The sequence below is a fragment of the Tigriopus californicus genome, chromosome 11 (genome assembly GCF_007210705.1).
Source record: "Tigriopus californicus strain San Diego chromosome 11, Tcal_SD_v2.1, whole genome shotgun sequence".
Classification (NCBI taxonomy): Eukaryota; Metazoa; Arthropoda; class Copepoda; order Harpacticoida; family Harpacticidae; genus Tigriopus; species Tigriopus californicus.
The window spans coordinates 11,699,944-11,717,552 of record NC_081450.1 but is presented as its reverse complement, the minus strand read 5'-3'; the positions used below and the strand labels follow the sequence as shown (position 1 = coordinate 11,717,552).

At 39.9% G+C, this 17,609-nt stretch overlaps 2 protein-coding genes across 2 annotated transcripts; one reads left to right on the top strand and one right to left on the bottom strand.

Moving 5' to 3' along the window:
• The first annotated feature begins 584 nt into the window (after positions 1 to 584).
• Positions 585 to 8,695, top strand: LOC131890227 (thyroid adenoma-associated protein homolog). Its single transcript, XM_059239533.1, has 4 exons — positions 585 to 802; positions 1,084 to 1,241; positions 2,491 to 4,493; positions 5,398 to 8,695. The coding sequence occupies exons 1-4, from the start codon at positions 643 to 645 to the stop codon at positions 7,910 to 7,912; spliced, it is 4,836 nt and encodes a 1,611-aa protein (XP_059095516.1). The 5' UTR covers positions 585 to 642; the 3' UTR covers positions 7,913 to 8,695.
• A 5,648-nt stretch (positions 8,696 to 14,343) lies between these two features.
• Positions 14,344 to 15,998, bottom strand: LOC131890527 (pro-resilin-like). The gene is made up of 2 exons (XM_059239883.1): positions 15,911 to 15,998; positions 14,344 to 15,835 (listed from the first exon to the last, which is right to left on the bottom strand). The coding sequence occupies exons 1-2, from the start codon at positions 15,914 to 15,916 to the stop codon at positions 15,530 to 15,532; spliced, it is 312 nt and encodes a 103-aa protein (XP_059095866.1). The 5' UTR covers positions 15,917 to 15,998; the 3' UTR covers positions 14,344 to 15,529.
• Between the last annotated feature and the right edge of the window lie 1,611 nt (positions 15,999 to 17,609).

The window sequence follows — 17,609 nt, the reverse complement described above, 5'->3', positions numbered from 1 at the left end:
GGCCAGAGGTCGGATTTGAACATTTTCACAGGGATATTTGACATGAGGTAATGTATTAGTTACAAATATTTTTTTCTACGGGGCATTTTGTTGAAATACCGCCCTTATCCTCAATCTTGATCAGTAAACCTCGAAAACAAATTTGAACCTAAAATCAAAATTGTTGAGCCAAATTTCTAATTTTTCAACTTTAGCCATTTTTCCACTTTTTTGACTCTTTTCCGACATATTGCATACTGGTTTTCCCATTCTAGAACATTTTCAGCCGCTTTTTAATTTGGGTTTCCTCTGCTTCCTTCTTTACTCGCTACTTCTATCCATTTGACTTTTCACGGAAATATCCATTAATGCCTGTTCAAGAACAAAAATATGTATTTGACATTTCCGTGTCCCATATTCTTATCTAAGAACTTAAAGTGAAACAGATTGGAACCACCCGCCATTTCTGACTTCTAAGGAAAATGAAAGATTTATGGCATAAAACATAACTTTCAAATCCCTCATCTAGATACATAGCTTTGCCCGTAATCATAGCTTAGGGCGTTTGAGGTCACTTAGAATTTCGGTCACACGTGGGCTTTGTTTATTTTTGTGCACGTGTAGTTTGGCATACACTTGGATAAACTTGACCAAGTCCGGACCATGGCGTGGACCGACACTCTCGAACACGCCTATACCCGTGAACTCCGACAATGGGCGCGACAGAGTCGAAACGCTCCCGCTGATGACCCGGATTTGACGACCTTCTACCGACAACACGTGCTTCAAGCCCATGGACAAGACCCATTTCGACCCTATGCCGGTAGGTGTAGGTAAACGTTATTCTCCACCGATGAGTGGGCGGTGCGACTTTTTTAAACTTAACCTCACCTAACCAACCCAACCTAACACGATATTAATAGCCCTTAAACTCTCTCTCCAAAGCTTGCTAACAGTTTGTCACAAATTTAAAAATGAGCACCGCCAACAACTCATCGGTGGAGAATAACGTTGATCGTAGGTGTACGTACCCTACAGACTCCCTGCTCGTGACTGAGCGGTTATGAACGTTTGCATCGAGCTCATGGACCCGCCTCACATTAGTTTTGCAGGCTTGGGATTACTGTCCGCCAGTTCGAGCCCGACTGATTGAGGATCGAACCCTGATCTTACCGCAGGTGTGGCGAAATTTACGCCAATGGGCCACTTTGGACCACCCGTCTGCTCAAATGGACACGCGGGACATCTTGGCTTGTCTCAAAGTAAGTACTACATGTTACATGCTACATGTCAGATTTTGTTTTTTTATTAATTTAGCCTTATCAAACCTAAGCTAATCTAAAATGAGAATAACCACCGGTACACTTTCTATTAGTTTGCTGTCACCTTGAACTAATTAGTGGCCAACAACGGAGTCAGTCAGACTTTTGTTAGTGATTGAGTTGCCAGTGGCTGTGTCAGATAATCACCCAAAATTATCAACCCTGGCCTTTGCACAGTCTTTACGTGAAATAGTTTAAACGGCAATGTGATATGAGTATTGGCACCACTTTCCCCTTGACAAATAATCATTGTTTTCGATCTCGTTTGGCCATCAATCGCTAGATTAGTTACAGTGAGATGGCACTGATGGACAATTGGTTGGCGTTTCAAATGAACTTGAAGACGGTCATTGGCTGTTGGTAGTTTATTAGATCCTACTGCGTGAATGGTTGCAATCGAACTACAATCACTAGAACGGAGTGCCCTAAAAAGTCACAAGGGCTTGCCATACGTTATCAGCTCTTATATGGAAGCCGTAATGCATGCTAGTACATTTTTAGCATTTTCCTTCGTTATTACATGAAGCATCCGCCAAGAATATGCTGTGCGATAAGTTAGGGTTGACCACGAGATGAATCCCAAAAACAGGCGTATTTTTTAAACCTCGGGTTTTCGGGTATCATAGCTTCTTTTGGATGATCTGTGCAAATTTGATCTTGTCTAGCGGTTTTGATTTGTTGGCCTGATCGTCGAAGCATTTTCAGCCTGAATAAACTCGTTTAAAGCTCCAAGGTTTTACGAAAAGTCTGTAAAAATCAAAGAGTATTGTTGCGTGACTTTGATGTCTTCAAAATGAAAAAGAAATCCCAACATGAGACAAAATCTGTAACAGAATGCAATTTTTGACTAATAGAACATTGGTACTAGAAAATGGTTTGAATTAAACAAGACTGTTCCAAGATACTCGACAAAATTATGTACAAACCAATATTCAGTAGCTTCATATTTCCATCACATTTTGTTTTCGTCAAGCAAATCTAAAGAAAGGCTCTCAATGTACCGAAGTGAGAAATGTACTGTTATTAATGACTTTCTTTTCACTTTAGTCATTTAGATGGACTTTTACTTCATGATTCATATGACTGCAGTATGTAGTATGACCTAAGCAACTCAGTTCACCTTTTCTTGTCATGTTATGTAACGAATTACAGTAGAGAGCACAAGTAACTAGACGATTTATATTTCTAGGAAGCGGCCTTACTCTCTGATGTGCACGATCTCGCCGCGGTTCCGGACTTAACACGCCTACTTTTCTCCATAATGGAGCACCAATCTGGCGAAAATGACGTGTCCTTGGTGGCTGCCACGACCCTCGTGAAGATCACAATGAAGCAGACTCAAAATACTCCTGACCTTTTACCGCAGATCTGTCTAGACCTTTTTCATCGAGCTGAAAATGGTTTCAGTCAAGTTTGCTTGGCAGAAGGAATCATGAATGCCGGACCTCCAGAGCTTCTTCTGCAAAACGAAGGACTGCTGTTAAACGTGATTTTTCCCTTTGTGATCAACATGTGCTCTCAAGTCACGTCTTATCAATTCCAGAGTTTCCAAAGTCTGCGAATTCTCACCCAAACGATGCTTGATTGCTCTCAAATGGAGGGTCACGTTGTTCCATTACAAGTTGAATTTGGTTGTGATTCGTTGAAAACAAGCCAAATCATGTCCCTCTTGTCAACGAATTGGGAGAACCCATTAAAGGGTGTTTCAGATCTCCTGTTGGTCGTTTACCACAACGTGATTCGAATTCTACAGACGGTTGACGAGCCACGTGAGGTGAAACAGTTCCTGGAGGGTCATTTGAACCGGACAATGAGCTCCCTTTTGTGGAAAAACCGGGCAAAGTATCCGGTTCTGTTGGTGTTGGTCCAATTTATGAAAGTGGAAACGATTCTCGTGCAATATCCGGACTTGCCTCGAGGTCTCACGGAGAGCCTGAGTATCACTCATTTGGTGTCGATTGGTGCCACTTTGTATAAGGCTATCTTAAAAAGGATCTCCCAAGAGACTTGGATGACCCATTTCCAGACGACCTTTATCGAATGCCTCTCTTCACACGATCAATTGATGCTAACCAACATGAAGAACCAATGGATGTTGCCCACCATTCAGTTCCTGATCCCATCCAATGTTCAACACGTAATCCAGAAATTGGAACACTCCCAGGACTTCAATGCTTCCAAATTAAGTGGAATTTTGTGCATCTTCAAAAACCAAAGGCAACTAGGGCAATTAAATGAGCTAAGTAAATGGCATTATGGACTCGTTCAATCTGGATTGGTTCATGCTAATCATCAAGTGAGAAATCTAGCATTGTCCGTGATATGTAACGTCAAGAAACGCGGGATTCCACCCAACGCAAAAGACATGGAACTGATATCAAAATTCGTCAATAGTAATCTCACAGTCGACTCAGCATCCTTCCGTCAAATTATGATGAGTGATTTGACTATTTTACTGACGAGAGTTCACGACTTTTTGGCCATGAAGAGCCGCAAGAAGTCTTTGGCAGATGATGAAGCCCAAGAAATGATTCGAAACGTTCAAGGTCTCTTGTCGAGTGTTTTTGCCAATTGCTTTCCAGGAGCCAATTATCAGCGACTAATCTCGTGCTTGGAAATCATGGGCATCTTCTTGAGTCTTTTCCAAGATATGGATTTTTTCGCTTTCTATTCCAGGCCCAGATTTGAGATTTTACTCTCATGCGCATCTTATTATATGACCGATGTAAGAGACTTGGCCAAGCAGTTATTGGAAGGCTTTCATCCCGAGATTCAGGACATGAAGTTGGTCTTGGAACGGGCTCTTGTTCTTGTCAGTAGTCCAAAGTTTTCAGAAACCGAAAGTGGAGCTTGTCTTCTTCATTTAGTGGGTCAATGGACCTGTATGAAACCCGGATTGCTGGGAGACATTTATGAACAAGCAAAATTGCCTAACGATGTGATACCTAAAGTGTCCAGCTACAAGAACGTATTCGATCTCCTATTGAATATGTATAAGAGTCTCTTGGAAAAGAGTGAAGAGACTTTCTTGACCGTGGCTAAACATTGCCCCATGCACGGCTTATTGACTGGCATTCGGTTTGGTTTGAGTGATGTTGCCGGTCAAATGAGCTCTGAGTTTGTGTCAGACTTAGTAGCAACCCTGCAGAAAAGTGTCGGGATCATGTTAGCTACGCTAAGCCACGATAGCAGGTGAGAATTAAGTATGTAACTTGTCTTTGGATGGGAATTATTTTAAGTCGTTTTAACAAGCTTTGGTGAACTTTCTTGAGTCTTAATAAAAAGGTTCTGGGCAGTTGGTGAAGGTTGTAAAGGCTCGATACTAAATTGTCGTAGCGGAATAATATTTTGGCCTTGAGAGTTGGATATTAAATGATTTTTTTTGGATTAGGAAAAAGACAAATCTCTAGAAATTGAGGAAAGAAAATGTGATCAATGTAACTTCAAATAAAGTCTAACTCAAGAAATTTTGACTTATGAAAATCACTCTCAAAAAATAAATTTTTCTTGTGAAAACTCCCGCCTTATATTCTACAATCTTTTTAAATAGTCAAATCAATTTATCACTATTTGCGATAAAAATCTTAGTTATCAGGAAGGTGGAGAAAAAAAAATCGGTATTGAAATTATATTTATCTTGCATTCTATATACTCCCTAATCATTTCATTTTAACTCCCGTAAGGTTGAGGGGCTAAGAGTCGGAAGAAAAGAAATAAATTTTAAAATATCCCATTTTCCTTCAAATTCGAGTTCCAAATGATAGAACCCGTGCTGGCTATTTTTGGGATTTTCATTCGATGTTATCAAAAAAAAGCATATAAAATGAGTCCTCTTAAGTAATGAGCTGCAAGTTATAAAACGTTAGAATTGAAACAGATATGTTCATATTCTCTGAAAACGTGAAATATGTGTTTGCCCGGTTTCTTTTTATGTATGACCATGGTTTGAAACGAATTGTTCATTTACTTCAAAAATATTTTACTGATACCTCTGGTCATGAAAAACCAAATATGGAAAACTTCAAAGCGGGGCGGTAACCAGGTAGAATCATTATTCAGTATCAATTTGCAAACATAAAGTGGTATTTCTTTTTAGCAATTCAAACGTGTCGCCATCATTTGCGGAAATGGACGAAGCCATCGAAGAACTGATCCAAGCTCAAGAGGAGTCTGTGGAGATCTCAGTGGATCATCAGTTAGTATTAGCCTGTGCTTGGTTGAACTTAAAAGAGTGTTCCCTTTTGGCTGGAACTTTAGTCAAGACCTGTTCCAAGTTGGATATCCCATCAATATCAAAATGTGGCGCCATTCTCACGTCCGTTTTGACTCGATGTCGGCATAAGGGAGCTATGGAAGCCACAATGAGTGCTAGTTCGGATTACTTCCAAACCCTGCTCTCGGCTGGAAACCCCGAGTTGAACCAGATCCCTTTGGAAATCCTGGTGAAGACATTAAACCAAATAGAGGATTATCCCGCCTCCATAACCAGAAGATCGGCAGGCTTGCCAATGCTCATCGCCAAGATTGTGGTGAGTGAGCCCAAAGGCCGCACCCGAAAACTCTTGGGACTTGCTGTGGATCGCCTGGTTGGGATGACTCAAGTCAAGGAATTGAACGTGGTTCATGAAACAAAGGATCAAGTTCAATCTCACGCTCTGCATATTCTCCGGAGCTTGGCTCATGATAGTGCCTTGTCACAAGACATCCTTGAATATGTGCCTCAGATCCTGAGATGTTGTCTGGATCAATTTGAATCCCCTCATTGGTCAGTGAGGAATGCCACCTTACAACTTTTTGGCAGCTTGGCTCCTCGAATTCTTGGACAGAAAAAGGTCCGATCTGAGGAGTGCATCTCCAACTCCATCAATGTGTCCGAGTTTCTCTCCAGATTTTCGAGCATTATCCAGTTCATTTTAGACAAACTGCTCCAACCTGCTCCTAAGCTGGCTCTGGTGAATCCTGTTCTGGTTCCACTTTTGAGTTTGCTCTCCAAGATATCGCCATGTGAATTGACTTCTGCGCACACTACAAAGACAGCTATGCAGTTTAGGCACGCATTTTATCGCCATCTGTCTAGTCCTGTGATCAATGTAAGAAAATTGGCGGCTAAAAGCTTTGCCTCCTTTACAGCTCCGAGTCAATTGGAAAAAGAAATTGTGTCGAGGATCCAAACCTTAGGATCCAATTTCAAACTGAAGACCAACTTTAGAAATGGTTTGTTACTCAACCTCAAAGCCATGATCCAGCTCGTTTTATTGGAGCTGCAAGTGTGTTCCAAAGGGCGATTAGGCGAATTATTGGTACCCTTGGCCAAGATCTCTCAATTGGAGCCGTGTTGTTATATCAACCGTAATTTGATTGGGGACATCTGCGATGTGGTCCAATTAGATTATCTCCCTCATGATGATCTTGGGAAACAGTTTGACCCCGGATATTTGGAGTGGAAGGGAAAGTGCCAAGCGGAAAATAAAGAAGTGTGTTCCAACCAAGATTTCTTAAATGCGGTCCAATCGCGCCAAGGCGATCCAAAGAAAGTGGTTGACTACCTCACGGACAACCTCGATCATCCACACCTTAATGGCCAGGCCTTGATATTGTGCCATGAAATCATTCACCATCACCAAGAAAACTTCATACCAGATCCTGAAGCGGCTTTAGACCTCCTGGATTTAGTCACCGATGAGCGCCTAACCACCCAAGATTGGGGCTTGACCGCCCAAACGAGCCTTCTTTTGGCCTCATCCACAGCCTTTACCGCGATGATGGTTCAGGAGGACTTCAACATGTTCTTCAGAGATGACAGTGTGTACGTCTCCCATTTCATGGAGTTTTCCGAGCAAATCTTGAAGTTCTCACAGCCCCGGAATATGGAGACCTCCCGGTTCAATTCGGCCTCTGCCATTTTGAACTTGCTACCTATGTTCAATCAGAGAGATCTGAAGTCCGATGTACCCTTAGTGATGCAATATGGGTTTGTCAATATCCTCAATGCTTGCTTCACACTCTTGGTGGATGAAGAATCCTCAGTACGTGGTCTCATCACCGACTTCGTCTCGAACCTGACTTACGAGAAACAGCCCGTGGCTGAGCCCAGTTTATCCCAATATTATTCTATTGAGAAGCTTGTATTCTACGGACTCGATGGATTTCCCGACTGCAGCGAATGGTTTCAGCCCATCATTGATGTGTATTTTCTGCCTTGGCGGGAAAACAATTCCCAAATGCTCGAAGGCTCTCTAAACAGACGGTATTTGTTTGAGAGCGGCGAAGGTGTGAACGTTTTCTCCGAGGAGGTCGCCCTGAACATTGTTTATTTCAACTGTCTGATCGAATGGCTAGCGGGCGGAAACCAATTGAGGCTGAATTTGGACGTGGGAAGGATTGTGGGTGAAGCCCAGGCCTTGAGTGCTTATCTTCCGTGTAATGAAGAGGGATTGAGATGTTTTTCTGCGTGCTGGACTCATCCAGGATACCTCATTCTAACGAGATTGGTGAATGTTTTGAAAATTTGGGAGCAACATCCAATGCTGGAAAATGTCAGTGGCGTCGAACGAAATTGTATCCGGAAGTACTTGAACGATTTGCAATGGTGGGTGATGCACGAGCAATAAAATGCTGTTGCACAATGATCGGAAGACTTCTTGAAATTTGCGAAGCTGTTGCAATTAAAGCGGTTGGCAAACTTTTAGTTCGAGCAAAATGGAGGTAATGCTGAAGTGCTGACAACATTTTGAAATATGGCTGTAATTTGCAAGGTATTTTGGTAATATGCGGAATCCTGCATTAAATTACTCGAGTGAGAAACGAGCTAGTGACTTCGTCAAAAGGTTCTTACCAGGTTTATGCCATCTTTACCATCAGGTGGGATGCCTATATATTTTTTTTGCTACCATATTTATTCTTCTAGTGACCAATGATGATATAGCGAATGTTGGTGTAGAAAAGAAAAAAAACCTGGGCCCTTTTTCTGTCGATTCATTGAAGTTGAAACTTCCTTTTAAACCGGAACACTTTTGTGCAGGTTGTACTCATGAAACAGTATGATGATTTTTAACTATAGATATACTGTTTCATGAGGCGAAATTGCAATCTTGAAGCGATGTGCGAAAAGACAGCTTCTATATTTTATGCATTTATGAGCCAGTAATTGATGAGCAATTTATGACTTAAAAGTGGTCATTTGAATGGTTAAAAATGTAATCATTTATGATTACTTGCTCAAATAATATAATCTATAAGATGTTTAATAATCCGTCTGCCCTGCAATTTCTATAAACTAAGTGAAAATCGTCGCCATTGGGACCTGGCACTTAAGGTGCTTGATAACAACCATTATTTTCCTCATGATTTTATTATGTTGTACTGATTAATTACATTGGTTTTTACTCTTAAAACTGCCTTAAAAGTATCAATGACATTAAATTGGAGGGATTGTTAGGGCAATCTTATGTCTCCTGATATCGCTGAATTTTGACTTTGACCTGTCACTTGGCGGTTTTGACGATCGATGTCATGTGGCACATTTCTAGCAAGACAACTTCCCGTGAAAACGAGATGGACGTCCATTCCATGTCAACTAGAAATAGGCCGAACAATGCCAATATGCTTCGTCCGGCCTGAAACCAACATGCAGTCGTTGCTTGGAGGATGCCAATATTGACTTCACATTTAAATGCAAGCACTATCATCTGAAAGACAACATGACGTTGCTCCACGAGTTCACCGTTTAAGTCTTTGACCATGGCACTTTTTCGATGAGGGGTTTGAGCCCTCGTACCTTAACCGTAATCAATTCGATTGGTACCTTTTTGTCCTATAATTACATCTTGATACCTTGTCGAAGCATCCAGACCCACCTGACAATAAGCCTTAAGCTGGTTCTGAGCATTTTCCACAAAACTACTTGTCGCTTACGTTAAAGGTAGTCAGTCTATTCCCATCCCAAAAATACCCTTCTTCAGTCATATGTATTCCCGAGAACAAACCAAACTAATTATCCCTGAGAGTGCTAGTGAAGAGGGGAGTTACCATGGCAATCCGTGTCTTCATGTGGCATGCTCTTCATTTCCCTCATTAGTCAATCTCAGTCCATCTCGATGACCCGAAGATGTGGATAAAGGTCCTCATCGCGGGGTTTGAGGTATTGGGCGTAGTTCTAGGATTGACCGGGATGATCCTGGTCAAAGTGAGTAGTGACCTTCAGCATGCCGTGTATTTACTGTTGTTCCAAGACTCGCTCATGCTCACGCTATCCTCGATCCTTCGATTGATTTTCGATGGCTTGGTCACCATTGAAGACTCGGAGTTTTGGGCTCAGACTTACATGTTCACATCCTCATTGCCCTTGGCATTTCACGACATTACGTGGAGTCTGGTGGCTTGTCTCCGCTATTGGAAAATGGTGAAACCGGGCACTTGGAACACGTCCAATAAAGCCCAAGTTCGACGGTGTGTAGCATCGTTGGTGTGGCTGGGCCTGGTGATCCATTTGGGATTGAGTGGAGTGTCAAGAAAAATCATCACAGGTCTCATGGGAACGCCGGACGTTCTCACGTGGAACATTGGCTATCAAACGTTGTTCCTGGCTTGTGTTTACCTCTGTCCCATCGTGGCAGATTGCCTCACTTTAGGGTTCTATTTCCGAATCGTGAGACATAAGGCTCAAGTGAGCATCAAGGACGAGATTGAGGCTAATACGAACTCTGAGATTTGGTCGGGTCCAACAGGGTGTGTGGAAAATCAAATTGGTCCACCACCCGTTCCAATTGAGGATCCAGAACTGAAATCCTCCTTTCAAGCGATGAAGACCACCATTGTGTTTGCGATTTTTCGCTCCTTGTTCCCATTTTTGTACCCAATTGTTCATGTATTTCGGGGCAATTCGTCTAGTCTGGTTTTTGTGATCACTTGGGTCCGTTGTGTTTCCAAAAATCTTGGTATTTTCCTTATTACGGTGCTACATTTCGGAGCCATTCAAGCTTTCATTTCGAATTTATCAGACAAATTCTACCACTAAGGGTTTTGCGCAAAAGTATAATCAACTCGACCAGACTCGGATGGACCCTGTTGTGAAAGAGTTCAAAAGAGTTCAAAAAGGTGCCTTTTTGAATACGATGGCATCCCCTGAGGCAGACTTCATTGTTGTTAGAATGCGTTGAATCTTCAACCTAGATAAAGATTAGCTTGAATTACTTACGACGTTGAACCTCAAGAATTAATTTTTAATTTCATATTCCAAATATTCAACAAGTATGAAAATGCAATTGCAATTTGAAAAGACACGCTCAAAGAGATGCACAGCCTAAATATAAACAGGTACCGCACACTGCTTGAAGAATGCTAAAAGCAATAATTGGATGCAAGAGGTAGCTTGTTTGTACATGGGGATTTTAAGAGAATTAATGATTTACATTTGTCAACAGTGGATGATGAACTTAAGCTTTGCAATTTTACATAGGGACTTTCTGCAGAACGTCTGTAGATCAAGACTGTATCACGCATGTTTTATTCGTTTTATTCATTTTATTGTGGAAAAATCAGGATTTTAAAATTTGTTATTTTTCCCAAATTTCGATTTTATGCCCCAATGAATGAAATATTCATTTAATGACGCAAAATTCATTTGCTCGACTTCAAATGGAAATAAAGACTTACTTTAAATTCCTTCGCTTCAATTGGACAGAATTTGTTTGTTTGATTCGTACCGCTATCTTGCGAAAACCTGACAGGCTCCCCATTTCAGCTGGGAAAGGCACAACTCGTACGACAAATTAGTTAAAGAAACTTGGACCTGATTAGCCCCGGATTTCAGCAAGGTAGCAGAATGGAAAGTGTAGGGTCTTCCAATATGATACTCATTCTAGCTTTTTGACATGGAAATAAAGTCTTTATTATTTCCTTTTGTCCGGCTTAGCCTCTCATCTCTTCCTGTTGTGTTTAGTACAGTTGCTCTTTTTGTCTTCATTTTAGCTGCCAAATGTCAGCACTTTGTAATCCAATGCCTTTGACCAACTAGGATGTGTTTTGGTGATGTAACCTATGAATGCAGTGTTAATACAAATGACGTCGCCACTGTCAAAAGGCAGGAAAGAAATGAAAGCTTGCTTTTTGAGCACGGTAGGTGAGTTCAAAAAAGATTTGAACTGCAATAAAATCCATTTTTAAATTGGTTAATCTTTGGTGGCTTAGGCATCTCAGTTGGAAATCTGAAAAAAAAGTTATCAAATTGTTGGTTTGTGATATTATTCTGTAGTTGAATGACACCAAATTGAGTTTTATACTCTTTGTAATAGTTCAAATGAAAGACAATTCTTCAAAATTTAATTGCACAAGCTAAAGGCACCAAAGACTTATTCTAAAATTCAGTTTTCAAAAAGTGTGCTCATGATACTAGAATAACTTTTAGGTATGTTTCAATTATGCTCTCAAGATATTTGACGGCACATTTTGTTTCAGGGGAAGGAACCTATTTATCAAAAAAGTCAAACATCGGTCAAAACAGTCATATAGATAAATCAGAAACCTTTTCAAATAAATTCTTATTCTAATTCATAAAGTTTCGCCACCTCGCCAGTTTGCCGAATGTCTTCAGTTTTGGAAGGTACAGAGGGATCCATTGCCCAAGAAAAGGTAGTTGATCACAGATTGTAAGTTAGGTTTGGTTTGAACTTTCACGGACTTTTCTAACCGCTAAAGGGAATGTAATCCAAGGACTAATAAAATGAAAGGTTATTGCGATCCAGGTCGAACTTAGATGACGCGCACAAAAGAAAGGTTTTTTTTTAATGTGATAGGATACGAGGAAGTCCTCAGGTCTGTTTTTCGTTAATCCATTGTTTGAACGAGTCATGGGAAAAAAGGTGAAAGTGATTTACCAATCATAATGTCGTTCCAGCTGAGGCCTGTTCTTTGAATCGCGTCTAGTTCATGCACAAATTAATTTACTAGCTCACAGTTAATTAGCGGTGACTTAGTTCACGGACTTTTTTTGCGTTCTTTGAATCATGGCCATCATAGCTAATTCGTGTTCAGTTGACGGTGAATTAGTCACTGAACTTGTCATAATCAGCTGAAATTGAATTGAGTTCCGTCAACATGATCAACTGAAATGCTAGTGCTGCCAATTTGGCATATCTAGCACCAGATTTGGCAAATCTGGCATATAAATATGTGTCTAGATTCTAGGTGAAAGCTCAGCATGGCCTCTAAATCAACTCCAAATGCTTGTCTTGAATTACTTCAATCAGTCAGATCCCAAGCATGGTGTTTAGAATGTTATTAGGTAACTGTCAGCTTTGCTCTCAAGGGGTTTAAAGACAGTTCTTGATATCAGTAAATCAAGGATTTCAATTTCTGTTTCGAAAAAAGTCAGTTGTCAATCAAAAAAGTGTAAACTGACACTCATAACACACTTAATGACACATTAGCCTACAAGTGCTGAAAAGCAAAGCCATTAGATACATTAGTAGCACCTTCATCAGAAGTTTCATGGATATCCCTTCTACATCGTTAAAAAGAGCCCTCGTTAAAAAAAGAGGAAAGTAACGGTAACGGGAGGGCTAAAAGCCATTCCGTTACTGATACCGTTACTTTTACGTATTTTAAGTAACGGTATCGGTACTTTTACAGAGAAGGAACACGTTACTCAAGCCCTGGTAGGGACTGAAAATCTTATTTCCATTGTAATAAGTCTGCTGATATGAGCACAATGCTTATTCGGTGCGGAGTGCTGATGATTCGGTTCGGGAGGCCATTTTATAGGCATCGGGTTTTTTACAACATTGGAAGAATTTACATCGTCGTTTTCTTTGAGCAATGGTAGCGAGTGCCCTCTGCTTCCTCTAAGTGCGGACACTCAAACATAAAAGGGGGAAAATACGCTCACAAGATGACAAGCTTTTTGAAGATGATACTGCTGAACCAATTATTGTTTAAACATTATGAAACAATTAATGTATATCACCAATCAGTTTTTCTGGGAGTTATTTTAAACTGTGTAAGGATGTAATTCAAACACTTTTGACATCTAAATAGTAAATGAGCAAGGAGTTAAAAACTGTTTGATTGAAAAGTATCATCAGTATCATCACTTATGCAATCTTCATTTCCCATCAGATTGCACAATGAAAATATTATTTTTGAATAAGTGGTGAAGTATTTAAACAAATTCAATTCTTTTATTAAACCTGCTTTTATCTAATCTAAAAACTTTGCAGGTCATAAAGCAACAAAATAGAACCTAATTCTGTGTATACTCAAAAAATAACGGGAAAAAATTTCCTTGTTAAATAAACCTTGTCCAAAACAGTACCAGATCGTTAACTGCCACAGATTGAACAAAAATGTGTTAGGAAAGTCGTTGGGAAAGGAGGTCACGTGCTATCGTTCGTTGCAAGAAAAATGGTTTCCCATACGTTTTACACATTGTAGATCATTTATCAATACTGCCTGCTCTTCTCTATTTAGTTTACGCACTGCTACAGCAATACCGTCCTCATGGAGCTATAATTCCCTGTTAAAAAGAATCATTTTCACCATCAGAAGTAGAACGTTGGTTGAGGATGTCGAAAGTAGGACCATGATTGTGCACTTAAAACACCGAGAAACTGTCAAATGATTGTTTTTGCTGCATCACACTAAGCATGCTAACTCTCTTGTAGCCTCCAAGAGAAGGGTGGTGGTTCAAGTGCGATTTTGAACATAGAATAGTGTGTCTTAGGGATTTTCGCGTGCAGTTTTCAAGCTCATTTTTTGTCATACAAGAGAATGAGGACATTTTACGTTCTTGCAGTAGCATTATCTACTTGTAAAAAACTTCACTATTTTATGGTGTGGTCAGATCTAATCAACAAATATGCAATTTGAAACAATGATAAGTCATACTATAAATACTAACAATGAAGAAAGTTGATAACAATGACAACAAAACCCTCAAAGTAATTAACATGTCTTCATGTTGAAGCTTATGCAACAATATTATGGCGCACCCGGTGATTATTAACCTCTTTTTAAGAAACGATTGCAGAGGATCTGAAAAAAACGTCCGTATGAACTATCTGGCTTTGGGCAAGTTGTTTCTCTGCTCGCCATGCTGCATAGGTGTTTTTATGCACTTAGCCTTTACCATAGAGTACTTAAGTATTTCAGCCCAGAGAATTTAATTCCTGCGTCCAGAAGATATATTTGAGCCTTGACACCGCAAATTAAAGGAGAAGACATGGCTACTAATAGTGGCTGTTTAGTCTCTTCCATTGGAACTGTCAAAGGCTTGGTTGGGCCTCTCCCAAAGGTTTGGAAGAAAACCCCAGGGTGATAAATAGAGTCATTAAGATAGTTTTGTAGGTTAATTTATGTTTTGAACTATTCTGGCCATTTTGAGGTAAATGAAAATTTTCGCGAATTTTCACTATGAATAAACCTAAAACCGACGATTTGGGGGCAAATTGAGGTGGTTTTTTTTTGTTACTTCTTGAAAAAACAGATAGAAGAACTTCATTCCAAGTGAAATTTTTCATGCACCAATTTTTCCAGTAGAAAACTGAATGATGACATTTACGAGTATGGCAATTTTTTTTTAAATGTTTCCAAGTATAGCGAGTTTGTTAATTTTGACGTGACGATTTTTCTTAGGAATGCTTGTTTTGGTTGACATTGATAAAAACCAAAGGAGTATATTACTTTATGCCCTAAATTATCTTAGCACAATTGATGGTATTGATTTTACTAACCATCAGTGAGTTTTGGATGCTTCAAAGTATGAACCTCACTTGGAAGTTGTTCATATGTGTCTGCTTTGAAATTTAAATCTTTGCTGACACTCAACCCAAAGAGCAAGAAGTTTGTGCAAAATACTCATGGACCATTTTTTTGTCTTGAAAGCCACCAAAATAGTTGAAAAACCAAACAATACCTTTTTATAACTTATTTTGACGGTTTCGCAACCTATTTTGGCTGATTTTCACTCTTTAAAAACAAACTATTTAGAACAAAATCATGGACTATTTTTCCAACTCCTGGTGATAAGTAACCAACACCACTTTTGGCATCCAATTGTATACCAAACATGATCAACGCATACTGAGAGCATAAGCAAGATAAAGCATGTCAGAGAAGTGAAATTGCTTGTTTATTGAGTAACTTTCATGATTATAACAACCCTCAAGGCATCATTGCTTCATTCACATAATAGATATCTGATTGAGATTTGCACGGCAAAATCAGTCTTGCTTTTAACGCCGGTACCCATTGTTCACTTTGGCCACATATCCGGAATATCCATTGACATGGTAATTCACGGTTTGGAGTTTGCCATCGGGTAGTTTGACATGATATTGGCCTTTAGTTGAGCCTCCATTTCGGCTTTCCGAATGGCCAAAGTTGTTGTATCCATCATGAACCTTGTAACCAAAGGAGTAATGCCCTCCACCTCCTCCATGGCCTCCATGGCCTCCGTGGCCTCCTCCATAACTGGCACTTCCAAGCCCAAGAAGGAGGGCAATAGTGGCGAAAACACCAAGAATGAAGGACCAATTGGACTAAAGAGGTCAAGATGACGACAAGTTCAGATAGTTGTCAAGATTATCCTAATATTATTTGATGCTTGTACTCACCGCCATGATTTATTGTCTGTCTGAACACACGGAAGGTGCAATGATCACTGATGGCTGTTCATGTTTGAATGATCTTTTTATGGTAGCCGTATGTGATGATGTAGCCTTTTGTTGCTTGCAAATATGGCATTTCAGTATTTTCACACGTGTTGATATAGAAGCCAGTTTCATTTGGATACCCTTTTGTGTTCTAAAATTAGAGCAATAACAGTTTACATCAAATGGCTAGCCCAAAAATGTACTCTTATATTGTCTGTGGGATGTGTGTGAAATTCTTATTTCAGATTTTTCAGCATTTTCAGCAATGGGTTTGATGAATTTCTACGGTTGATTTGCACTGCAGGGCATTGAACAAATTTCCTGTCTATGAACGCCTGCAGTCTGGACGCTAAGTGTGAGATTTTGAACATTTCCAATCTGAGTTGATGTTCAGCATTCTCCTTCAAAAAATGAGCCTTGTCTGACGACATCTATATAACTACATCATTCAAATTTCAACTCAAACAAGAGAATGGGCCAAAAGTATTGCCCTCCCAAAACTCACTATACATGACTCCACACAGAATGCATGTGTGAGCCCTTGAGTCTCTCTCTGTGTGCATGTTCCAGTAGTTGGCCATCTAATGGAAAAGGCTGGCAAATCCTGCACTTCATCCTAGTTTGTATAGAAACCATACATTAAAGTGTTAAGTTGATACAACGTGCATTTACAAATATCTACTTGGGTTCATGCAGGACCAATGGTAGAAAAAAACAGTTTTCAGCTCCAAATCCAAATGTAACATTTCAGAGAATTTTTGATTCAATTTCCTAAAGAATATTCCTCTCCAAATAAGTTTGACGCCAAATACTTTGCGCCCTTTGAGCTAAAGAGAAATGGGAACAAATAATTCCATTTGCTCGCAAAACTTGGCTGCATAAAAGCTACCAGACTACTCTCTCGCGCAAACATGGAACGAATTCAAAGAACAAATAATATTAAGTTCGACCTGCTGTTGGATTCGAAACGATGGATAGGGCGTGTCAAAGATCTAGTCATCAGCTCATACTCAACGGTCTGTACGATTAAAGAATGTTTCTCTGTAAGGATCTGGGTTCCTAGAGTTTGTGCTGGACCGTGCCTCGATTTTGTCCTCGACTGACCTGCCCTAAGACCAATGCCGGTACCTGAAGCCGTAAGATGGACACAACAACCTATCTGTCCCATCCATGATCCATTGAAAACAAGCCGTCACGGCTTACATGGATCAATGGTCTCATATCATTTAATTTCAAACACTCTTCTTATTGAAATACTAATACTCGAGACCGAAATACATACATACATACATACATACATACATACATACATAATTGATATGGGAATCCATAGAATGGATAAACTTCCTTTGAAATTTTGCATTACTCCCAATGACTTGTCTTGATGAAGGTATCAGGTATCAGGGTAAATGGATACCTGATGGTTTTTTTCTGGATGATCTTTATTTGCAGGGAGATAGGTATTAACATTTTGTCGATTGCATGCAACTGCCATTAAAGGGTTTTCACTGATAAGGACTCGATCTGTTTTCCTCGTGGTTACGTTTTGCAATTTCGGGTAGCAATGAAGATGAATTGGAAGTAATTTTCATTGTCTTTTTTCTAAATTATCTGATACAGGTATTAAATATAAAAATATGTCGCCCATGTCTTTTATTGT